The 26,927-nt window shown below is 41.1% G+C and overlaps 1 protein-coding gene across 1 annotated transcript; it reads left to right on the top strand.

Annotated features, from left to right (window-relative positions):
• Positions 1-215: 215 nt before the first annotated feature.
• Positions 216-24,838, top strand: LOC133108168 (extracellular calcium-sensing receptor-like). Its single transcript, XM_061217604.1, has 10 exons — positions 216-231; positions 1,472-1,638; positions 9,351-9,469; positions 10,679-10,868; positions 19,353-19,489; positions 21,288-21,576; positions 21,662-22,456; positions 22,592-22,819; positions 23,702-23,825; positions 23,928-24,838. Exons 1-10 carry the CDS (start codon positions 216-218, stop codon positions 24,836-24,838), a joined length of 2,976 nt encoding a protein of 991 aa, XP_061073588.1.
• Positions 24,839-26,927: the final 2,089 nt, after the last annotated feature.

Raw genomic sequence — 26,927 nt, 5'->3', positions numbered from 1 at the left:
AAAGGAAGGTGATGCCTCCAGATGGATGACAGGCGATGAAATATTTGGCTGTTGTCCACTTCTTATAATTTGAGTAGGTTTTGGCACTGAAACACAAACATCATAACAAAATCTTAGGTTATATCAGGGAAATGTAGTGTTTCAGTTAAATTCTGATTGTGGTGTAGTGGTAGATTGAAATGTTGGTCTACTAACTGAGCTTTCAGTTTCGTTGGATGCTCGATCGGAGAGGTTAAAGCAGGGATGAAGATGACCTCCGTCTTATCTGGGTTGAGCTTTAGATAGTGGTTGCCCATCCAGCTCTGGATGTCTCTCAGGCAGGCGGAGATACAGGTAGTGACCTGTGTGTCTGATGGGGGGAAAGAGAGAAAGAGTTGGGTGTCATCGGCATAACAATGATAGGAGATGCCATGAGCAGAGATAACGGGGCCAAGGGATCTTGTGTAGATGGAGAAGAGGAGGGGTCCGAGGACTGAGCCCTGGGGGACTCCTGTAACAAGGGGGCGAGGGGTTGACACTCCTCCAGCCCAGGACACCTGGGAGGACCGGCCAGAGAGATAAGATTGGATCCACTCTAAGGCTGTGCCACAGATCCCTGTAGATGCCAGGGAGGCTAAGAGGATGGAGTGGTTTACCGTGTCGAACGCCGCAGAGAGGTCAAGAAGGATCAGGACAGAGGAGAGAGAGGTTGCTCGTGCAGCCTGAAGGGACTCGTTGACAGAGAGGAGTGCAGTCTCCGTCGAGTGGCCAGGTCTGAAGCCGGACTGGTGGGGGTCCAGCAGGTTATTCTGAGAGAGGAAGGAAGAGAGTTGGTTGGAGGCGGCTCGTTCAATGGATTTGGATAGAAAAGGAAGGAGAGATACCGGACGGTAGTTTTGAATGCAGGAGGGGTCAAGAGTGGGTTTCTTTAGGAGCGGGGTGATGTAGGCCCTCTTGAATGATGAGGGAAAGCAGCCAGATGACAGAGAGGAGTTAACAAGGGAGGTGACAAACGGGAGGATGTCAGGCGTGATTGCCTGAAAGAGGTTTGAGGGGATGGGGTCCCGGGCACAAGTAGTAGGGCGGTGGGAGAGCAGGAGGTGAGACACATCAGCATCTGTAAGGGGACAGAAAGAGGAGAAACAGGGGGCAGACACAGAAATGGAGGCAGGCATAGAAGTGCTGGTGGTCGCGAAGGTGCTGCGGATATCTGCAACCTTCTCGTCAAAAAATACCGCAAAGTCATCAGCAGAGAGCGAGGACTGAGATGGTGGGGGAGGTGTGCTGAGGAGAGAGGAGAAAATGGAGAACAGTTGACGAGGGTTAGAAGTGGAGTTCTGGATTTTTGTTTGGTAGTAATTTCTTTTGGCAGTGGTGATAGCGGAGGAGAATTTCGCCCGGAGAGACTGGTAGGAAGACAAAGGTGATCCAGACCCATCTGAGATACAAGGGCAGAGTGCCAGGATCATCCTTGAGTGTGATGTGGGCTCAGTGGCTGGCTTTGCTTGTGTCCTGGGCTACATCGGCCTGCTGGCAGCCATCTGCTTCCTGCTGGCCTTTTTAGCCAGGAAGCTCCCAGACAACTTCAATGAGGCCAAGTTCATCACCTTCAGCATGCTCATCTTCTGCGTGGTCTGGATCACCTTTGTCCCTGCCTACGTCAGCTCCCCAGGAAAATATACTGTTGCCGTGGAGATATTTGCAATTCTGGCCTCCAGCTATGCACTCCTCCTTTGCATCTTTGCCCCAAGTGTTATATAATCCTACTAAGACCCGATAAAAATACAAAGAAGATGATAATGGCCAAATAAATAAATGTTAAATTGATTACATTTATTGTGCATGAAAAATGTCACTGGACCAATGCATAAAATTAATTAACATGATTCATAATACAGTTTAAAAAGTCCTCCTTGTTCTGGTCCTTCCTGACAGTTTTATGTCCAAAACATAGTAAATCATGTACCAAATGTAAAGTGTAAAATATTAATTCAATACTCAAGTATTCAATAATAAGTCATGCAATAAACTATAAACTAAACAAATAAAACCCATTTCTGTACTCAAATCATTTATCTTCCTTGTCATTGTACCATCACAGAATAGAGTGCAAACATTGCTCAGCAGCATTGCGATTACACCCCACACATAAATATAGGAACTAGATGTACACTCGGGCCCGGAAACCCAATCGCAGACCGCAGTATTCCAAAAAACATCTTTATTCAGTCCAAAGGTACAAGCCAGGTCATCGGAGAGACATTGCCAAATCGAGAAGCAAAAGGGAAATCACAAAAACAGTCCACAGGTCAAAATCCAGGAGAATGGCTGAGGAGTAGGTACAGGGAGAGTCGTAAGCAAAGAATTACAAACCAAAAATCACTGGCAGACAAAACAAAAGGGAATAGGCGAAACTCGGAGTCAGGCAAAACGGTGTCTCGAGAATCTTGAAAAATTGCAGGCTTACACAAATCAGCTCTGGAATTTTTATCAACTTTCTGACAAACGTGAAGACTCGGACTGGGGCTTATATACACAGAGGAATGAGACAACTTAGCTGGGGCATGAGGGCGGTCTAACAAATAGACATCAGATGAGACAAATGAAAGGGCAATCATTCAATAATGAAGGAGGAACAAAGATGCGGGACTGGATTTGCAGAAATAGGGAGAATGTTAATATGTTAGTTACGTGATTAAACTATAAATACCCAAAACTAGTGAATGTTAGTTGTGTTGATATAATTAGTACTGTACAAATTATATGTTAGTTGGGATTAGTAGATTAGTGCTATCTACAAACATGAATGGAGAGAAAGCGGGTAGCAAGTAAAGTGAGACGGAGAAGGAATCGTGGAAAACCGGAAAATTCAGAATAGTGAATCACACAGATAAGGTAGTGACTCGGGCTCAGAACTATGTAAAGACACAAGCATCACAGGGGAAGATGAGTGCCGTGACTAATGAATGTATGAAAAATAATAAAGTTACCAAAACACAGAATAAACGAAAAGACAGAATACAGGATATTACACCATCAAGACAACACCGTACCTCTATAACTTAGACTTCTCAGTAGGCTTTTATCAGATATCAGATATACAACTCTGACGGCTCCAGACAGAAGTATTGGGTATTGACCATCGGCCTTGTAGGCCCTGAAAACAATCGCTCCACTGAGCATTCCTGAAATACCCATTGTGAACCAAGCATCCCAGTCTGTACTGCCATGATAAAAAAGTTCCACACCTGCCATGGGCCTTCATGGACAGGGGAGCTGCATGTGTGGAGTGCCAGTGGTCATTTGTGCCTCCATACTCTCAGAGAGCAGTTAAAGGACATTTCATGTCAATTTATATACTCTGTAATCTCCTTAGCAGTCTTCCAGAAACATATACCACCTTCATAAATTTGACCACTTCTCAATATCAAGGTAATGTAAAATTGTCTCCCAATTTGAGCTAAGAAAAGTAGGTCCAAGATAAGCTGATTAATAGGGAGAGCTTAAAGAGGAATTCATGACCTGAGAGCCACACAGTGATGAAGACAACAACATTGGGTTGAATGTTCAATGGAATAGCTCGACAATGAGTGACCAGAAGACATGAAGACTGGATGTTCTTTTCCCCTTAAAGAATCAGAATTTACACAGAGTAATACCCACAGACAACAGCTTTTGCAAGATCTGCAGTGTCACAAAGTAATTCAGCAGCCGCTGATTGCAGTTCAGCCTCACAATATATTTTTGTTCAAACTCAAATTTAAACCAAGCTGGCTTTTCTTCCTGAATGTCTCCCCTTCCGACCTCCAAGCGTTCTAGCCAATACCAAACGCAAACAATGTGGCAATGCAGGGGCGGACCGTGGCATAGGCAATATAGGCGGTTACCTACAGCGTAAAATGCCAGTTGGGCGACGCAAGAGAACAATTTTCTTCCCAGAAGTGCGCCCTCTCTTGGCGATAACAGAGCAGTGTCGCTTTTCTTTTCTGGTGCAGCGAGCGTAATATGCTAATACCATAATTCTATTGATCATGGATTCAGTAACAACATTATCAACAAAAACAGCCTTTTAATTACAATAATACAATAATAATTAGAATAATAAACATACTGCACCCCCTGAATGGCCAGTCACAAGTTGACAACATGATGGAATGAACACTGCGTGCTGTCATGTGATATCAGCCTACACACTATCCTCCAAGACTGTAAATGTAAGCATATTCTGCAAAGAGGAGCAGAAGTAAGAACAATATAAAGGTAATAATCACCATGATTGTGTGCATCATAAATTTTTAGTTATTTCTTCAAAAAAGACTAACTAGCAGCTAGCCAGCTAGTTAGTTAGCCGGCAGATAGAACACCTGCTAGCAGCTGATTGATAGAATTTGCGTATGGTAGTAGCCAGCCAGTTTAATTCCATGTAAGCTGACTGCTTACATAGTTTTTTTTTTTAATGATCACAATATGGTTATACCGTGTTTGATGACGTGATTGTACTGTACCTTGAGCTAGCTATATAAATATACCCTTTGTTCTTCCAGTCAGCCAGCTTGCAACTAGCTATCTTGTGCACGGTTCATGTAGCCAATTGAGCGTTGCATTTTATGCCATTAAAAAAATACTTTTTCCATGATTACTTTTTTCTAACAGCTGCCTTTGTTGCATGCACTGTAAGATTTTACCAATTTAGCTAGCTGTCAGTACAGCAGTCTTTGATTTCAGGTTGTAGCCAGTGTCTTTTCTTTAATTATTTTTTTCTGCTTGTGTGTGCATGATCAAAGCCCAGACTCCACCAAACAGACAAGACAAGACAAGAAATCTCAGAACTTCTGTGTTTGAATCTCAAAATAGATATAGATATAGATTAAATATAGATTAAATCGGCGTGATGTCACAGCAGCAAAGAACTTACTTCCGGGTGGATAACGACTCTGGCTCTGCTACCTACTGCCATTGAGGAATATGAATAGGAGGCAGTGTTTTCCGTTTAGTTTAACCAAGTCAATGTTGAAATATTGTGCAAACTGGCTAGCTAGCGTTATTGGAAACCAAATTACTGTAACGTTACCACCAAAATTAGTTTGCTAGCTAACTAGTTTTACAAAAGGCAAGGTCGGATTTAACATTTCATGTTTGTGAAGTTATCATCCCAGTGTTTGTCAGTATGGCCGCCAGTGAGCATCTGGTGTTTATCAGCTAACATTAGCTGCCAACAATGTTTGTGAAGGACATGAGCAATACAAGTTTTTGAATCTTATGTTGGCCGTCTCTGTGTCAGCTGTCATTGATTGTGCCAAGCTCCTGCCAAAACCAAGACTGCTCTGTAATGGACTGTAGGATCTGGGTTATCCACTGTGTGCCTGGCTTGATTACAGATTTGTCATTACAGTCTAAAACATAGTTATCTAGCTAACTGTTTCTACACAGCTCTGGTTCAGTCGATTTTGAAGTAATGTTACATCGTTCTGCAACTGAGTGGCACAAGTATCTTAGCGGCCTTTGTTGACAAACATTCTGATTTAATCTATAGACTAGGCAGTCCACACCAAAATGCTGAGTAAACAAATAAATGACCGTTTCCATGACGACTCAAGTTAACTGTAACTTTAAATCATCAATTGTTCTAAAACTCTGGGCTTAAGACTTAACATGCACTGTTTTCAAAATGCCAGCCACTGAGAGCTGACGTTCTAAAACTGGACCGTTCACACCGATAAAACTTTCTTCTAAAGACGTTCTAAAACCGTCTAGTCGAGTTTCATCTCAGCTGTTTGGTTGAAACTGGGCTTAAGACATAAATGAGGTCTACCATGGCCCAACAGTATCACAGTGGACTCCGACATATATTACCATTTGAAATGGAAGTCTACCTATTTAATTTTTTTTTCTTGAATTATTGTGGTGGGGGGAGCGCAAATCAGATCTCGCCTAGGGCTCCAACATTAATCAGGAAATTTGGAATAGAAATGCCTTCCATTGGAACCATGTACAGGTTCAGCACAATTCATTCACCCTGAATAATTAAATGAAATATATTTAAATCAGAATGAATATGTGCCTTAGGTCACAGATTAAACTGTTTCATTTTTGTTTATGCAGATGACAGGCTTGCATACTGTATACATCCTTCCCTGGGAGGAAAATGTTGGGAAATGACTTTTCATTTTCAAAATAATTTGACAGAAGTGACAAAGAAGACAACTGTGAGAAAATAGGACAAAAAATTTAATTGAGACCAGAGACAAACGTCAGCACCTTCACGGAGAAGGGATAGGGAAGTGTTGTGGTTTGAGGGTGTTTGCTGCTGCAATTCCTCTCTTGACCATCGTTAGGAGTCTACATTACATTACATTATTGGCATTTGGCAGACGCTCTTATCCAGAGCGACGTACAGTTGATTAGACTAAGCAGGAGACAATCCTCCCCTGGAGCAATGCAGGGTTAAGGGCCTTGCTCAAGGGCCCAACGGCTGTGCGGATCTTACTGTGGCTACACCGGGGATTAGAACCACCGACCGAGTCTAAAATTGCCTATTGTACCTTTAAGTCAGCAATTGCTGAAAAATGTACATGCCTTGGTCATGCAGGTACTCTGGCCCTCCAGAACCTGGTTTTGACACCCATAACCAAATGTAATATTTCGGCTTCTCTCATTTAGAATGGCAACTGATCTGAAGAGAACAGAAAATACGTTTTTTCTGGTGACATCATCTCAGAGGGTGGTAAACACTACTCACAATTCAGGCTAAAAAATAACTGGCCCAGGATCCCCAAGGTGTCCTGTTTATGAATGTAACATCAGCTACGCCACCAGGGGGAACCTATGTTAGTTTGAATTCGCCTGAAGTGTTATTTTAATTAACAGTGACCTGCAAACCTTGTGGGAGGGAGGAGTGGTGAAGTGGGAGTCCTGCCCCAGAAATCCTAATTTACTTGTGACCTGGGGGGAGTGGGCTCAGGTGTAGTAGAGACTGTTTGGCATGTGGAGACAGGTAAGTGGTTCTCTGAAGTAATGACTTCTGTGCAATGGGCACACAGGAGACAGAACCTCAGCTGTGCATCATAATTAATCTACTACTTTGGGTGGGTTGGGGGGGATTTGGTGTAGCACCTCTGCCTCTTAACTTTCTTTTCCATTTAAAACTATATCTAAATGATATGAAAGCAACATCCATCATGATTGAAATCTCAACCCAAAGTCAAACATTCATTTATTTTACATGTAAGATCCACTCCTATGAACTTATGTTCACTCTGATTTCTCTGATAAATTAGATAAATGTTTGTGTAACTGTTAGTACTAAGGGAGAGAAGATGATCTCAACCTAAAGCACTTATTTGATTATCTATATTATATATTTGCAATAGAGCAAAAAAACTGAATGAAACCACAGCCATTCAGGGTGCAGTATTCGAAGCAGGATGTCCTCACAAAAACATGCCCTTCAATGCATTTTCAGTTTTTGGAGGGCTTTACAGTTTTCAATTTTGTCCTTTGGCAGATACTTTTAGCCAAAGTAACTTGCAAAAATGCATTTCACATGGTGAGCATATACCACTATCAAGGTGCCACTATTATGGTGCGTACCTCAAAAATAATAATACAAATAAGAATTAAAAGAATCAAATATTGATGAAAAATTGATGTTAATTACACAGGGGTTTTAGACATTGTTCGTAAACAGCCAATGAATATGCCTTTAGCTGCTAAACATGAACTTAAACCAAGATGGTCCATTATAGTTTTGATTGGATCATAGGTGTCATGACTCGTGATATCTTAAAATAATATGTAGTGGTGAATATTAATAATGTGATATTTGATTAACAGGTATGGCCATTTGCCATACCACTTATGGGCACATTTGCTTCAGAAAAAAAAATACGATTATTATTAAAAGAGGCAACATTTTTTGATTGCAGCCTGAAACCATAACTTCTTATTAATTTTAGTTTACTATGCAACTTTGATATGCAAAATGAAAGGCCTGGATCTCCTGAGCAAGAGCAATTGCTAGAAGCAGCCACTAGAGGGAACTGTAGTCCAAGAGTCAGGCATTTGAGCGTCCCCTTTTGACAGATAGCATCGCTTGTCTTTCTGGCTGTCTGACCGACACAGAGTAAGTTCCCTTCAGCCATAATCCCTTAATATCATGTCTATGTATACACACTTTCCAACCTACAATAAATGTATGATTATTGATCCAGTGGTCCTTTCCTTAAATGTATTGTTTATGTTTTATATGCAATGCCATAACATGCAAGCCATTTAGACTGATAAATATAGGTTAGGTGGCTTACTTCTCTATAAAAGTATGCACTCAATGCATTTAATCATGATGTTTATCATATGGTGTAAACAGACCAGGCAAATCACAAAGAAATCAAGAAAATAGTGAAAGGGCGGGGCTGAGAGTTGGAGACGAGGGGGTTGAAGGGGAGTAAGGGATATTATCTCTGGTGAATGCTATACTGGGAGAGGGATTTGGGGATGGAGGCAAGAAAGGGTCGGGGGGACTTAGGGGAGGGGGGATATGCTCTGAGACTGTCTGAATCTGCTGGGAAAGCCAGTTTCAGTATATTTCTGTTTTTATAAAAAATGCTCCTGGGCAACATGACAAAGCACTCGCCTGGAACAGAGTCTGATTGACAGCCCTGCAACTCCCAGTCACAACACAAATACACAAACAGCCCTTTAATTAATTTTGAAAAGCCCAGGCTAATTTCAGGTTATTCAGGGATATGAAACACCTCAAGTGCTCCTAAGCTCTCAAAAACAATAACAGCTATAACAAAAAAAGAAACTCAGAATTCAGTTTGTTTTAAGTTCAAGTACAATGACTTAATTGCTCATTTTCATTCACAGTTTAAAGTATTTAAAGTATTTAAAGTTTAAAGTATGATCTCCCAATGTTCACAGGCTTGCATAACCCTCAGTGATTATGATTATTGTATTAAAATACAAAAAAACTGAATGAAATGCTTCAACTGAGTCATGTCACTATGCGGAGACTGACCAAACGTAATGTCAAATGTAAAAAATCTCAAGTCATTATACACAAAGAAAAGAGGGAAATGGAGGTCACTAATTTTCTCAGTGTGGATATACCTCCACAAATGCTGTGTTTCCTCTGATATGAATAGGTGTGTGGTTCCTACTGAGTCTAAGGTAGAGACTGTCTCCACGCACAACCCTATTGTGGCCAGGGGCAGAAAACACTCCAGTTTGACTTATAATGTACATGCATACAGGGTGGGTCGTTGGGTCAGTGTAGCTCAGATTTCGGTTGCCACATGGCTCTGCTTGTGCTGCTAGCTCTGTCCTGGTCCATATCTCCTAGCCCTCCCCATCCTGCCTCTTCCCTGCAGGGCCACTTTGACCAGGATGAGGGAGGCTTCATCGTCGGAAGGACTCTAGCCCTGCACTACAGAGTGGAGCTGTCGGATAAAACCAGCAATCCTAAAAAGGCTGCTGCTGATTGTCGGGGGTGAGTTGGGCAATCGAACACAGCTGTGGTGGGATTGTTTGTGGGGCTGTCACAGCAGCACGGGTGGGCTTCTTAAAAATATCTCCTTTTGAAGTCAACTGCATCTGTTCAGCCTTTGTCAATCAAATAGACTACCTCTCGTTCTTTATATTGTACTGGACAAGGCATTGAATCGAAAACTTTCTTTTCCCATCAAGGGAGGGCCCCTTTTCTTTATCTGAAAGGATAGGTTTCTTTGGAAAACCTGCTCCAAGCATTCCTAGCTCACCGGCTGGAGCCAGTGTCAGTTTTCCAGACTAGCAAGCAGTTTGAGCACTGAGGAAGCAGAAGGCTCATTACAGAGCAGGTTTTTCACCCCCTTCCACCACGACTCACAAAGGACGCTGGCTTCTAATTAGTTAGCTCGTTAATTAGGGCCTCTGCCTAATCAGGGAGAGCATGTCGAGATCTGGATCTGTGGTGAAGGGAAGTGGCAGGTATACAGGCATTGTTATTGTTTATGTGATACAAGTGTCATAGATGACTAAATATACAGTATGTATAAACTGAGTGAGCACTTTATTAGGTACCTGTACAACAGCTTGTTAATGCAAATATTTAATCAGCCAAACATATGGCAGCAACTAAATGCATAAAATCATGCAGGCATGGTCAAGAGATTCTGCTGTTTTTCAGACCAAATGTCAGAATGTCGAAAAAATGTGATCTAAGTGACTTTGACTGTGGAATGATTATTAGTGGAAGACAGGGTGGTTTGAATGTCTCAGAAATTGCTGATCACCTGGGATTTTCTGCATAACAGTCTCTAGAGTTTGCAGAGAACAAACACATCCAGTGAGCAGCAGTTCTGTGGGCAAAAAACGTGTTGTCAATGCAAGGGCCAGACAGCATCTCTGAATACACAACGGGTCAAACCGCTCAAGTGGATAGGCTACAGCAGCAGAAGACGTCAAAAAAAGTTATAAATACCTAATAAAGTGCTAACTGAGTGTACGTTGTCAGAAATACTATATATTTAGTTCCTTGAGATGTAGGTTCCAGCAAAGTAGAATATATGGTTCTTGAGATTAAGACAAGAAACTCATGAATGAATTGCAGGGCCTTCAGAGGATAAATAACATTTCTCAATCATGCTGCAATTGAGATCTTCAGTGCTTCTGTTTCACTGCACTGGACAGCATTTGACTCTTATATTTTGATGGTTTGCAGGTTGGATGCTAGATGTTCTCCATGGGTTCTCATGTGCCCGGTCATCAATGCCACTCTGTACCATTTGACCTGTGCCCCTACAAACCAGAGTGTCAACCCTGTGGCTGCTGAACATGGCCACATTGCAGAAAGTCTACTCATCACACTGATTCTCTACCACACACAGATGGCTAAACTGGTGTTCAAACAGGCAAGTTATTACCTTATTAAGGACTGAGGCCCAGGGTCACCTATATACTACATCAACATACCTATCTATGCACACTCCTCATACTTATATTTTCAGTAAAGTGTTGAAAATCATTTTGAACAGAAGCCAATTTGTCATCTTGGAAAAAGTAACATTTTACTATTTGCAGCAACACTTCTTTAAAAAAAAATCTAAAAATATCAACTGAAGGGGTAATACATACACAGAAACATTCAAAGAAACAAACAAAAACTAAAATGTCTGAATATAGATAGCATTACAATTTATTTATTTTTTTATTCTTCCAGATAAATACAGTTGCATTTTTTTTTTTTACAGATTATATAATATGCATGGCCTGCCTGTGTGGGATGAACACAGTGAAAAAAGCAACTACTCAAGTCCTCCTTCTCAACTCATGGTTCTGTTCAGTGTGGCTGCCCTTTGAATCGTCCTATGTCACTAGTGTGAAAATATACTGACCTTTCATAGTTTTGGAATTAACCTCCTAAGACCCGCACTCTTTTTTTGTATGCATTTTTAATTTCTCTGTGCTATTTGGGCTTATTGGGACCTGATAAGTATAAAAACTAAGCATCATCTTTTGACATGATGTAGTTTTTGAGAAAAATGATGTCCACATATGTGGACTCTCGGTCTTAAGAATTAAGTATTATGGTTGTACAGCCCAAAATGTGGAGTCCACGCATGTGGAGTGTGGAGTGTACGCCAGGTCTTAGGAAGTTAAGACATTTTTTTTTTTTGGACTCCAGAAAGCAGGATAAAGAAATCTTAAATATAAACTTGAAACCTGGTCGATCTAGATGCAGCTTTTCCAAATTTCTTGGTTCTGCAACAGTGGGCTCCAAATCAGATGATAAAGATTGATCCAGCTGGGATAGGTTCAAGCCCATCCATGGCAAACATTAAAAGATATTTCCAATCACACATAGAAAGAGAAATTCAAGTAAATGACTGATATGGAAATTTGGAAAATAGCATCATTAGTAAAGCCTATTTCAAAGTGAGCATGACTGATCGGACATAGGCTATATTTCTTCATTGTTAATGCAAATGTAAATGTTTTTTACTGTTATTGTGAGAAATGCAGAGGATGGGGGTAGGGCATCATTAGAAAGGTCAGACAGAGACAGTCAAAAAGGAGGCTGTCAAACTGCTATATTATCATCATGGTATATACTCAGTGAGTACTTTATTAGGTATTTATTATACTTATGTTTTATACTTATTAAGTCTTCTGCTGCGGTAGCCTATCCACTTAGAGGTTTGACACATTGTGTGTTCAGAGATGCTCTTCTGTATACCACTGTTGTAATGTGTGGTCATTTGCGTTACTGTCACCTTCCTGTCAGCTTTGATCAGTCTGACCACTGTCATTAACAATGCGTTTCCGCATGTTTTTCGTACCATTCTCTGTAAACTCTAGAGACTGTTGTGCATGAAATCAGGTAATCAGCAGCTTCTGAGATACTCAAACCAACCTTTCTGGCAACAATAATCATACCATGGTCAAAGTCACTTAGATCACATTTTTTCCCCATTCTGACATTTGGTCTGAAAAACAACTGAACCTCTCGACCACGTCTGCATGCTTTTATGCATTTAACTGCTGCTACATGATTGGCTGATTAAATATTTGCATTAACAAGCTGGTTTTCAGATCTACACAATAAAGTGATCACTGAGTATATATATAAAAAAATTAAATCTATGATTCTATGAAATGTGGCATATCAATGAAACAAGGTGAACTCCCAGAAAATCCACAAGCTGTGGACAGACCACATTTGTTATGAGGTTGCTGGCACTGCAAGTTATCTTTACATAACTATAACATAGAAAATTAGAGTTAGGAGTTGCATGAAATGCTTCACTGGAATTAATGATAGGTGTTAAATGTTGGCTAATACAAATATTATTCTGCCACACTGTAAAACCAGTTGTTGATTTGAACACATGCTTAAACACTGTATGTGTCCGTCAAGATCAGATGGTTAAACATTAACCATGATAAATGATAGATTGCCTTGAAAAATGATCATGTCCATTAAGATATTCTCGCTCATTCAGAAATAAGAGTATCCAATCACAGTCTAATTATTCTTTCATGATGTAAAGTATGGCAGATGGATTCCCATATCCACAGGATTTTCCAAACCCTTGTCACACACAACTGTATTTTTATGGTGAAATGTTTATACAAATGTATAGGATTTTACAGCTTTTTCTTCTTCTTTCACTGACTTTGACAGTGTTGTGACTTTGTGCTTTTTCACTACTTTGTGCTTTTCACTATTTTCTGATGGGCTATTTTTACAGTGCATGATTAGATAAAGTTCACATCACATGGGAGAAAGTGGAACAATGGGAGGATTTCCTAGTGTTCCAACTTGTAATGTTCATGTGTTGCACATTGGTTGGGGTGGATTTTGGTATGTCTCAATTGCAAGAACGTGAGAACATACTTATGCTCTTGGTGTAGTTGCCCAGATGGGGGTGGCTGGCGAATTAAAGCAACTACTTCATTGGTCCCCCAAGGGTATAAAATGGAATGGTAACAGGCAAATTACAAGACTGTCCTGGGGTCCTGGTGCTGACGTTTAGTTGTTGCGTTGATATGCTACGTAAGTAGCAGCAAGAGAAGATAAGACTTGTAGATGGTTGTGCTAAACAGCGGCTGATTTACCTGTTGGAGCATTTCCATCAATCGCTGTTCTTTTTGTTTATTTTTGTTTGATTCTAACATTCCCATTCCCCTCCTGACCCATATCTACATGATTGTATGCATTGCACTGCTGCCACACAATTGACTGATTAGATAATCACATGAATAAGTAGGTGGAATAAAGTAAAAATGTTCCTAATAAAGTGCTTGTTGAGTATATTGTGTGTGTGTTTGTGTGTGTATGTATATATATGTGTATAAAATGAGGGAAAAGTGCAGACTGTCAGTTTTAATTTCATAGCATTTACAGCCATATCCAATGATCCATGTTAGGGGACCAAATGTAATTGGACAAATTAACAATCTTAAATAAATTAATTGCATGCATTCAATGATAGCGTGAAGTCTGTGATCACCAGACAATGGTCCTTGGTGATGCTCTCCAAACCTGTTGCCAACTTCCAGATTGTTTTGTGGGCCTCAGTCTTATCTTCAGCAAATTAAATGCGTGTTCAATTGGATTCAGTGTGATTGTCTTGGCCAGTCATGAATATAGCACTTTTTTGCCAAGAAAAACTCTTTGGTTATGTTAGCAGTCTGTTTGGGGTCATTGTCCTGCTCTAAGGTGAAGTGACATCAAATGAGTTTTCAGGCATTTGGCTGATCGGAGCAGATATGCCTGTACATTCCTGTTTAACAGTTCAAAAGGGTATTTTCTTCACAGTTGAAGGTATTCTTTGATTTGGTTATTTGCTAATGCTGAGCTCACCAGTGCATTCTTGTCTCTTAACAACTCTGACCAATTTATTCTGATTTGTCCAGATAATGATGGTCTGCTATACTGGCAAAATTAAATTGAAACTGGTAAATAATCAGTGATAGCTGCTTTTACAAATATTAATTAGTCAATATCCACCATTTTATGATCATAGAACTACTTAACTTGGTACATAGTAGTAGTAGTAGTAGTAGGAGTTAGTGCGTCACTGTAACAGATTGAAATCATATACCATTACATCATCATTGTATCATAACATCATGCAGATGAGCTATCTCAAATAATAAATGTACAAAAACTATTAAATCAGTTAATACACTCATTTAAATTGCGCTGAGAATAATACGACAGACCCTCTTTTGCACACGCTCCAGTTGAGTAGACAAGATTTGGGTAAGCCGAGGGTGCCAGGCAGGGGCTGTGTACTCCAGTAAAGGTCTAATGTAGCCAACAGAGAAGCGTTTGATGTGCTTGAGGAGGTATAGCATCCTTCAGGCTCTCATGGACCATGTTGTTTACCTGATCGCTCCACCTGGATGGTAACTAGTTAGATTTTATTAGGCAGCACATAGAGGGGAATGTTATTCATGGAGAAAGGGGGTGTAGGTGGTGGCATTTTACTGAAAGATATGTGCATACTTTATCGATAGCTGGACATTTATTTTGGTTGAGGAGCATGCTATCTGTAGACCAGGTATGTAACTCATTTAGCCGCTTCTGCATAGATGAGGACTGCTGCCACAATCTGGACATTAGAAAGCTCATGTCATCTACAAACTTCCAGACAATATCGGGGGGCCTCTGTTTCATGGGGCTGCCTCATCAATCAAGGTGAGAAAGAGGATGGGTCCAAGGAGCATTTCTTGGGCCACACCACACGTGGGATACTCCGACAAAGCACCACGGTCACAAACTTGTCTCCATTAGGTATGAGCTGAAGGAACACTGAATCTGGCTCTATGGCTGTGATCTGCTTCACAATTGGTTATGAGCTACCCCTGATTGGCTGTAGATACCTTCATTTTGATTTTCACACACTATTGTATCATGGATTTTCCTATCGTATACAGAAAATTAGTGCCAAAATGATGAAGGTTTTCTGACTTGTATATCGTTTGCGATGTGTTAAACACGTGTTCACAAAATACACTTGCGATGTGTGAAACGTGTAAATAAGGTTACTAAATTTGCTCCATACAAAACAAAAAGCTTATAACCGTCGAAATACTTGTGGACTGCATTGTATGTACTTGCACACAAAGAAATGGCTGCAGTATGTCAGACTCAGATGGAGGAAGGAAAGTAAGAAATGCAAGTATTACATTAATTAAAATTGTATTTAAATTAATCTACCGCTACTCTATTTCATATACCCTTAATTAGTGTTTTTATGTATTAACAATTAGCTCCAAAATGTTTGGGGCAAAGTCATTTTTTATTGATTTAGCTCCACAATTTTAGATTTTCAATCCAACTATTGTGGTAACCATGCTTTCATTAAATAATATTTTATACATTTGGTTGCAATGTATAAAATGTAGAAATGCCTTTCCAAGGAATCGCCACCTTAACGTGGTGGAGGGGTTTGTCTGTCCCAGTGATCCTGGGAGCTATGCTGTCGGGGGCACTAGCTAGCCCCCAGTAGGGTCTCCCAAGGCAAATTGGTCCCGGGGGAGGGGCCAGACTAAGAGCAATTCAAAGACTCCATGATATGGCCTAACAAGGACAGAGATACCTCGCCCGGAAAAGGGAAACAGGGGCCCCTTTCTGGAGCCAGACCCGGGAGGGGAGCTCGTCGGCGAGCGTCTGGTGGCCGGGCCTTATCCCATGGGGCCCGGCCGGGCACAGCCCGAATTGGTCATGGGGTCACCGCCCTGTGGGCTCACCACCTGCAGGGGTCGGCATCTGAGTCGGGTGCTTTGCTAAACGGGCAGTAGGCAAAAGCGGGGATCCGGGTGTGCTGATCCTCGGCGTCGCAGACTGGTTCTGGGGACGTGGAGCGTCACCTCTCTGGTGGGGAAGGAACCGGAGCTAGTGTGGGAGGCGGAGCGGTACCAACTAGATATAGTTAGGCTCACCTCCACGCACAGCACTGGTTCCAGAACCAAACTCCTGGAGAGGGGCTGGACTCTGTTCTTTTCTGGAGTTGCTCAGGGTGAGAGGCGCCGGGTGGGTGTGGGGATACTCACAAGCCACCGGCTGAGCACCACTGTGTTGGAGTTCCACCCGGGGAACGAGAGGGTCGCCTCTCTGTGTCGCTGGGGGGAAAGCTCTGACTGTCGTTTGTGCTTATGCACCAAACGGCAGTTCAGCGTATCCAGCCTTCTTGGAGTCACTGAGCGGCATCCTGGAAAAGGTGCTACCCGGAGACTCCATAGTTCTGCTGGGTGACTTCAACGCTCACGTGGGCAATGACGGAGTAACCTGGAAGGGGGTGATTGGGAGGAATGGCCTACCTGATCTTAACCCGAGCGGTGTCTTGTTATTGGACTTCTGTGCTAGTCATGGATTGTCGATGACAAACACCATGTTCAAGCATAGGGTAGCTCATAAGTGTACTTGGTACCAGAGCACCTTAGGCCAAAGATTGATAATCGACTTTGTGGTCGTATCATCAGACCTGCGTTCGTATGTCTTGGACACTCGGGTGAAGAGAGGAGCAGAGCTGTCAACTGATCACCACCTGGTGGTGAGTTGGATCAAGTGGCCGGGGAGGCTGCCGGACAGACCTGGTAAACCCAAACGTGTAGTGAAGGTGAACTGGGAACATCTGTTGGAGGCCCCTGTCTGTGAGGTCTTCAACTCGCACCTCCGGAGGAACTTCTCACGCATCCTCAGGCTGGGGACATGGAGTCCGAATGGGCTATGTTCAAAGCCTCCATTGCAGAGGTGGCAAGCAGGAGCTGTGGCCAGAAGGTCATTGGTGCCTGTCGGGGCGGCAACCCAAGAACCTGCTGGTGGACAGATCGGGGACAGTACCTGCAGAGTGGCAGACCGGGGTGGTGGTCCCCATTTTCAAGAAGGGGGACCGGAGGGTGTGCTCCAATTATCGGGGTATCACACTCCTCAGCCTCCCCGGGAAAGCTTACTCTAGGGTGCTGGAAAGGAGGCTCCGACCGACGGTCGAACCTTGGATTCAGGAAGAGCAATGTGGCTTCCGTCCTGGTCGTGGAACAGTGGACCAGCTCTTTACCTTGGCGGGGTTGCTGGCAGGGTCATGGGCGTTTGCCCATCCAGTCCACATGTGCTTTGTGGACTTGGAGAAGGCTTTCGACCGTGTCCCCCGGGGAACCCTGTGGGGAGTACTGCGGGAGTATGGGGTACCGGGGCCGTTGTTACGAGCCATCCGGTCCCTGTATAACCAAAGTGAGAGCTGTGTCCGCATCCTCGGCACTGTGTTTGTCCACGTTAGGACCAGAGTTATGTCAATGAAGATCAAGGAACCCATTACAAAGGCAAATCATTACAATGATTGTTATTGCAATTTAAGCATTTTAAAGATTAGAAAACTTAACTATCAGTTAACAAATCTGTGCTTAAGCACCATGAAAGTAATGTTTATCACCAAAGTATTTTATGATTAACTGATGATGTGTGAACGCCGCAGACTGCAAATATAGGCTACGTCATTTCAATTACTGTTTTGTGGGTTATAAGGCAGCAAAGCTTTGATCACTCTCCACAATCCTCTTACCCTATCATCTGATGAGCTAACAGTTACACAACCTCAATAAGATTAGCCCAAGCACATGGAATTAAAGTTGTTTTTAATAAATATAGGCTAATAGGCATATATTTGTTGGAATCAACATACAGTAGTGTGCAAAAATTTTGGCACCCCTAGTCAAAAAGCCTTTTCCAATTAATATCTGTGAACAGAAGTGAACGTGACCTCTAAATGGTACAACGTTAAACCTGACACATTTCTTCAAATTTTCAAGCAAGATTATTTTCAACCAAGCAAGCTTTTTATTTTAATTTATTACAGTTTCCAAATAATAACTTTTAACAGTTTGTAAATGCTTATTCCCAGAAGAATACCTGTGTGGCCATTCTAAAACCTTTATCCGTCTTTCCTGGAGGTACTTTGTGGTTGATTTCAAGATATGCCTTGGATCATTGTCTGCTGGAATACCCAACCTCTCCTCAACTTCAATGTCTGGACTGACCTTTGAACATCTTGATAATTTGGTGGAATTCATTCTTCCTTCCACTGGCACAATATTTCCTGTGCCCCCAGTTGCCACACAACCCCAAAGCATAATGGATCCACCTCCATGCTTCACAGTTGGCAAGGTATTCTTCGCTACAAAGGCTTCACCCTTTTTTCTCCAAGCATACTGTCTGTGGTGGTGGCCAAATTTATTTTGTCTTTGTCAGTCCAAAACATTGTTCCAAATGGCTTTTTTGTTCTCAATGTTTTCTTTTGCATACTTCAGATGCTTAATTTTGTGTTGAGGTTACAAATAAAATAATAAAAGTAAAAAGCAATCTTGCTTTAAAATTTGCTTAACTTGCAACCATTTAGAGTTCAGGTTTGCTTTCAATCATATACAGATTCATTGTAATAGATATTTAAACTAAGGGTGCCCAAATCTTTAAATATACTGAGTTTGAGTGTATGAGAGTATGTATCACTATCTATTGCCTGCATTTATGTAATGTGTAATTTCATGAAGGTTTTAACAAAAGTTATCAGTGTAAGGTCATACGCTGTCATACAGTCATATTGTGCAAAATAATTAAAGCTATTGTGGCTGTGTTATATTATTGTAATTGAAAGTAATGGGTGACTTTATAATGTGTTGAGTTCAGCAGCAATGAGTCCTCTAAGGTCAATCTTTTGGGGATTTGCAGAACTTAGAACATCACACCCTGCATGTCCTTATATAAAAAGCTCACCATTTCCAATGACAGTCACAAAGATTGTTGACCACCCCTTAAGGTTTCTGCAATGCTGCTCTGTGCTGCATGGCTCATTTTGAATATTGGTTTAAGTAGACAGAAGGATCTTTGTAAGATGCTGGGGAGCCCTCAATACCCCCTACTTTTCAAGGGGGGTGATTTTACTATTGGAGGAGCATTTTCCATACACAGCCAAATCTCAGTGTCCACAGCTTCCTTCAAAACTGACCCTGAACGTCCAACTTGCACCAGGTATGATCCTTTTGCCCTTCTTACAAGCATCTGAAATATATTGTACATTAACATAAAGATATGTCATTAATTTTGTACTAACAAATAAACGACATCAGATTTTTTCTTGATAGAAGAAAGTACAATACATTTAATTAATTAAACAAAATTAATATTGCACTTATATACAACCAATGAAAAAAAAGGTCTTGAGTATGTATGATACTGTAGTGCCAAGAGGGTACAACTGTGACACAACTATATCTCAAACATGATAGAAATTTTAAAATGCAAAATAATGAAATTTTACTTTTGATTGCAAATGGACAATGTGCAATATTTTACATAATATTCAGAAAATAGTATAGTTGATGCATATAAAGTTAACTATAAACAGTACAATGCTTTCATTGCTATATAAAACGAAAGTCATAATGTGATTTCATGATGTGTATAGGCTGTATATATATCCCGTAGATAGAAACACATACTACACCTATAAGTGTGCATGTAGGTCAATGTGCTTGTGTATAGGTCTGTATGCATATACAGTGAGCTACATGAAGTTTCAACATTTTTCTTGATCTGGCTCTGTACTCAATTTAACATTTTGACAATTTTAGATTTATAATAAAACATGCAAAGCAATAAAATTCATGTGGTTAAAGTGCATATTTCTAAGCTTGTATTAAAGGGTATTTTTACACATTTTTGTTTCACCATATACAAATTACAGCATAGTCTCCCCCATTTCAAGGTAGAATAATGTTTGGGACAAATGCCTTGACAAGTGTTGGTGATTAGTCTGTCCTTATTGCGGGTAAAAGATAGTCTTGATTCTAGGCTTTCGAGCATTATTAGCATTTGTAAACATGAGGACCAGAGATGTGCCAGAGTTTAGGCATTATAAGGCTAAAATAAATAAATAAATAAATAAATATAAACAGTCAGAGACCAAACCTTAGTTTTAACAAAATCACCTATTTGGAACATCAGTGAGAAGAAGACACGGGTGAGCTCAGTAATCATAAAGCGCCTGGTAGGCTAAGGAAGACAGGTGATGACCAAATAATTCTCACCATGCATGTGTCAGTGACTACTGTTCCCAGAACACTTCAAAACTACAGAATATATGCTGCAAGATGCAAACCACGTCAAAAACAAGGATGGCCAGGTTACAGTACCTTATAGAGCCTACAGAGTTCTGGCAAAAAGGTCTCGAGGGCAGATGAGACCAAGATTCACTTGTATCACAGGAAAGGCAAGAGCAAATTGTGGAGGCCAGAAGGGGCAACCCAATATCCAAAGCACCATTCTTCATCTGTTAAACCTTGTGGTGTGGGGTGTGATGGTTTGAGCATGTATGGCTGCCAGAGCACTTGTCTCACTTGTCTTCATTGATGAGGTATCTGCTGATAACAGCAGCAAAGATAATTCTGAAATATACATAAGCACCTTATCTGCTGAAGTTCAGCTAATGCCTCAAATCTGAACAATTGACAATGCCTTTCATATGCTAAAGCCCCTAAAAGACACAAGAGCTAATGAGGGCTGCAGTATAGGCCTGACAGAGCATCACAAGGTATGATGTCTATGGGTCACAGACTTCAAGCAGTCATTGCATGCAATTGATAAATACTAAACATGACTAAATGCTCAGAATGTGCAATTTAACCACTTGGGAATTGTTTAATTGCAAATAATAATATGTAATTGTCCCAAACATTATGGAACTTTCTGTAAATATATGTGTGTGCGCATCTGTGTATGTGTGACATTTTCTAAAGTTGTTATAACCAGGCAGTTTTTTCTTGTCTAGTCTAAACCTCAGAGAATTCCGCTTTGCTCAGACCATGATATTTGCTATTGAAGAGATTAACAACAGCAGCAGTTTACTACCAAACATGTCCATCGGATATAAGATCTACGACACCTGTGGATTCACTCTGTCCTCCGTGAAGACAGCTATGGCTCTGATGAATGGAGAAGAGGGGCCAGAGGGGAAGCTGTGCTCAGGCAGTGCTGCGGTACATGCCATTATAGGAGAATCTGAGTCCTCCTCAACAATAGCCATGGCGAGGATTGCTGGCCCTTTCCATATTCCAGTGGTAACATATCTCCTCTCACATCAAATAAAAGTATGTGAGACCTGCAATAAAATTGTAGAATACTGAAAATGTGCCTTTTTTGCAGATAAGCCACTTTGCTACATGTGCATGCTTGAGCAACAGAAAGGAATTCCCCTCGTTCTTCAGAACCATTCCCAGTGACTATTACCAGAGCAGAGCACTGGCTCAGTTAGTGAAGCACTTTGGCTGGACCTGGGTTGGAGCAGTGAGGAGTGACAATGACTATGGCAACAATGGGATGGCCACATTTGTGGAGGCTGCCCAATATGAGGGTGTGTGTATTGAGTATTCTGAGGCTATTTCCAGAACAAATCCAAGAGAGAAGATTGCAAGGATTGTTGAAATTATTAAAAAGTCCACATCAAAAGTTCTGGTGGCCTTCCTGGCCCAGGGTGAGATGGAGGTGTTACTAGAAGAAGCTTTAACTCAAAATGTGACTGGCCTGCAGTGGGTAGGAAGTGAGTCCTGGATCACAGCTAGACACCTAGCTTCACAGAGAGTGTCTACAGTCATAAGCAGTGCGATTGGTTTCACCATCAAAAAGTCGAATATACCAGGCCTCCGAAACTTCTTGACAAATGTTCACCCCTCTGTAAGCCCAAGCAATACTCTCCTGAGAGAATTCTGGGAGACAGCATTTGAATGCAGGTTTGCCCCTCAGATGTCTAATATGAAGACATGCTCAGGCTCAGAGAAACTGACTGAGCTGAGCAACCAGTACACAGATGTTTCAGAACTGAGGATTTCTAACAATGTGTATAAGGCTGTATACGCTGTGGCCCATTCCCTTCACAACCTACTGGCATGTGGAACCCCTGTGAATCGGACATGTGCCAAGAAGGAGATCAAATCAGGTCAGGTGAGGGACTCTTCCAGTGAAGGTTCTAAACACTGTCCTTTTGCAAGACTTAAATACCTTATCCTACAATATACAAGACTTTCATACCTTATTGTATCTTAACTTAACATAATTTTTGCCTTACTACTGATGCAGATGGTAAATTATCTGAAAGGTGTACATTTCACAACTGGTACTGGTGAGGATGTGTTCTTCAACTATAATGGAGATCCAATTGCACAATATGAACTGGTCAACTGGCAGCATAATGATGTTGGAGAGACAGAGTTTGTGACCGTAGGTTACTATGATGCATCGCTTCCAATTGGGCAGCAGTTTTCCATGAATCCCACCAACATTGTGTGGGCTGGTGATCCCTTCACAGTAAGTACTTAGTTTTGTTCCCTCAAATTAAACGTACTAAGACATTTCATATTCAATTGGATTTTATTTGTATTATCATTTTTACAGACAAGTGTCCAAGCCCTAGGGAAGAGAACAGAAAATGGTTTAAATACTAAATAAACAAGTTATGCGTGACACACCGAGAAGACGGTGTAATCTGAAACAGGCCCAGTGTGCTATGACATGATATGAGTCTTAAAGATGAGAAGGGGTGTACAGAGCCATGAAAGTGACTCTGAAATTATAGTAAAAATATATTTTAAATTAAGTTGTGTTTTCTACATGCAAATGATGAACAGATGAACACATTGTCAGTCTGAAATGGACATTGTTGCCAGATGTAGGTAATTATCATAGGCCTATCTCTATAATAATTGAATCCTCTGTTGAATGTAGCTACGAACAGTGACGACAAAAGTCCCAAAATGTAGACCGTTGCCATTTCACAAATCGCTTTTGTACTGTATGTGGTGAGATGGGTTTACCATTTACTGGTGTTGTTTTTTCTCATGATTTGTGGTGAGTGGCAGCAGCTAATGGCCAAATAAGGGACTGAAAACACAGTGCTTGCTTTGCTAGCCAACTGGCCCGGTATTATTCCCATCAAAACATGGCTCACAGCGAAGCCAAAGTTGAGAATGCCTCGTCACAAAACTAGCTCTTCACCCACAAGCTTCTGTTTACAATTCGGCCCGACCTGAACTGTCCTGTCCCCTAAAACTTACCCTCTGCAACCTTTCCAAACATAAAATGACCCACCAACATAACTAATAGCATTCATCCCCCGAGTATGTAAGTACAGTTATTGAAAAGCACACAACGTGTAATGAGCAAGCCAGAGGGTGCAACTCTATATTTCAGAGGCCGGTGTCAGTGTGCAGTGAGAGTTGTCCCCCTGGCACTCGGCAGGCTGTGATCAGAGGGAAACCAATTTGCTGCTTCTCCTGTGTCCTGTGTGCTGCAGGGGAGATCAGCAACACCACTGGTGAGGGATTTCTGAAAAGAATACTGGAATTGTTAAAATATACATACATACAAAACAATGGTCATATAAATGAACACTGATATTCTCATTATTTTCCAACAGATGCTGCTGATTGTACAAAGTGTCCTCTAGAATTCTGGTCAAATGCAGACAACAGCCAGTGTGTCCTGAAGCAAATAGAGTTCCTTTCATTTGAAGAGACCATGGGAATTTTGCTAACTGTGCTCTCTTTGATGGGTGCATGTTTAACGTCAGCCATTGCTCTAATTTTCTTTCTTTCCAAAAAAACCCCTATTGTGAAAGCCAACAACTCAGAGCTGAGCTTCCTGCTACTCTTTTCATTGAAACTGTGTTTCCTTTGCTCTCTTACCTTCATTGGCCAGCCCTCTGAATGGTCCTGTATGCTGCGCCACACAGCGTTTGGGATCACCTTTGCATTATGTATTTCTTGCATCCTAGCAAAGACTATAGTGGTGTTAATGGCCTTTAAAGCTACAGTTCCAGGAAGCAGAGTTTTCCAGTGCACTGTGCCCTTACAGAGGTTCAGTGTGTTTGGCTCCACACTCCCACAGGTGGTAATATGCACTCTGTGGATAGCTCTTGCTCCTCCAGTTCCACATACAAATAACACTCACTTCACAGATAGAATCATTCTAGAATGTGATGTAGGATCAGCAGTGGGGTTCTGGGCTGTACTGGGTTATATAGCACTCCTCTCTATATTGTGTTTTGTTTTGGCTTTTCTGGCTCGTAAGCTGCCTGACAACTTCAATGAAGCCAAATTCATCACATTCAGCATGCTCATATTCTGTGCAGTCTGGCTCACCTTTATACCAGCTTATGTAAGCTCACCTGGAAAGTTCACTGTAGCTGTAGAAATATTTGCAATTTTAGCATCTAGTTTTGGCTTGTTGTTCTGTATCTTTCTTCCAAAATGTTATATAATATTATTTAGACCTCATAAAAATACAAGAAAACATATAATGGGTAAGAAAGGTGTGAAATCTCAGTGATTGCATGCACCATGTTTAACCCAAGAGAACTGTGTTGGGTACCGGACCACAGAACCATCTGATAAATATGAATGTAACATGTATACATTACATTCGGTTCACAAGATGTACAGTGGCTTCAGAAAGTATTCAGACTGCTTCACTTTCTGAAAACCTTGTGTTGTAGATTTCATTTTAGATTTAGATTTCAATCAATAACCCATACAAGTGAAAACATGTTTTTAGAACTTTTGCAGATTTATAAAAAATGCTGCAGATTTATCAAAAACTGAAATCAGTCATTTACTCTATATATGTATTCAGACCCTTAATTACAGCAATCACAACTTCAAATTTTCTTGGGTAAGTCTCTACAAGCTTTCCACAGCTGTATTTGAGCAGTTTATCCCATCCTTCCAGGCAGATCATCTAAAGCACCATCAGATTGGATGGGAAGTGTCTGTGAACTTCAGATCTCTCCACAGATGTTCTATGGGGTTTAAGTCTGGGCTTTGGCTGGGCCACTCAAGTACAGTCGAGAGTTGTCCCGAAGCCACTCCAGCGTTGTGTTGGCTATATGCTTTGGGTCATTGCCATGCTGAAAGGTGAACTGTCACCCCAGTCTGAGGTCACGTGCACTCCGGAGCAGGTTTTCTTCAAGGACATCTCTACATTTGACTACATTCATCCTTCCCTCAATTCTGACCAGTCTCCCTGTTACTGCCGCTGAGAAGCACCCCCATAGCATGATGCTGCCACCACCATGCTTCATGGTGGTTCCAAACTTGTTCCATTTCACAATTATTGAGGCCACTGTGCTCCTGGGAACACTCAAAGGGGTGAGCCAAGTATCCAGTACGATTACTTAGCTTTTTAAGAGCACGAGGCAATTGGATCAATATCCATGATGATTGAAATATTGGCACAGGTGCAACTTTAACAGTGGGAATCATGGGTGTTGTATTTTTTCTTTTGAGTGTTCTGATTGGTTTGTGGCTACTCTGGAGTTTGTTTTCAGTGTTTTAATAATATGGTTTCACAGAAAAGCAGGCAGCAAGATAGAGCTGTTTTTTACATTTTATTATGGTGCAATGAAAAATGGAACGCCTCACAACAAAGACTCACCTTCTGCAGCAGAATACTATGGATTAAATTGGGTATTACCCTGAAGTTTGCTGACAATGCAGACAGAACTACACATACAGCTGCCTTGTTTGTGTTGATTTTAAAACTGGCCTGTAGGCTATTAAGTAGCTAACTTTACCATTTCAAAATAGACAGCACTGTGGTGATGATACGAATGAAGATTCCACACAACCCTGCCGTTTAAAAAAAATCAACAAAACGGAAATATATTGAACACATTACACAGTAAAGAAACAAGTGTCTATAGAAAAATAATTCACTAATTAGTTACGTTAACCTTCAACTGAATTGAGCAGGCGGGTTGCTGTGATTTATTTATGTAGAATAAGCCTGTCAGCAAGCCGTTTTTATCTTATTGGCTGTGAGTCTTGCATTTTCTAAAAACGTTTTCACTTACGCCGTTATGGGTCATTGAATGTAGACTGATGGGAAAAAATGGCAATTTTAATAAATTTAAAACCAAATCTACAACCCAATAAAATCTGCAAAAAGTAAAGGGGTCTGAATACTTTCTGAAGCTACTGTATAAATGAAATAAATTAGTTCAATTAACCCATGTTCACTTCAACTCTCAATAACTTCAACAAACACCCTGTGGCTTAGATGGCTGACTCATTTTGAACAACTCTTACAATTGCTTCTTTTGTATTCATACTATATCATGATATGAAACGTTCTTGTACTTAATACTGATACAACTCACACAAGTTAATGTAAACCTGGAAAAACATGATATGAATCAAACTGTTATTAAAAGTAATCTATCAACAGGGCCCTGCATCTATAATACTGAATACGGACTCTTCTGAGTACTATGGGCTTACTGAATATGGAAATGCACGATTTCCCAAATTCTCACAGTTTTGGAAGGTAAACTGTCAATATTAAATGTAGCCACAGTGGGATTGGTCTGGCCTACTGTATGCCTACTAATTTGTGGGCATTTTAAGCATAGCCTATTGGC

Source organism: Conger conger, chromosome 13, assembly GCF_963514075.1.
Source record: "Conger conger chromosome 13, fConCon1.1, whole genome shotgun sequence".
Classification (NCBI taxonomy): domain Eukaryota; kingdom Metazoa; phylum Chordata; class Actinopteri; order Anguilliformes; family Congridae; genus Conger; species Conger conger.
The sequence above is the reverse complement of the archived record's forward strand: the minus strand, read 5'-3'. Positions and strand labels throughout refer to the sequence as shown.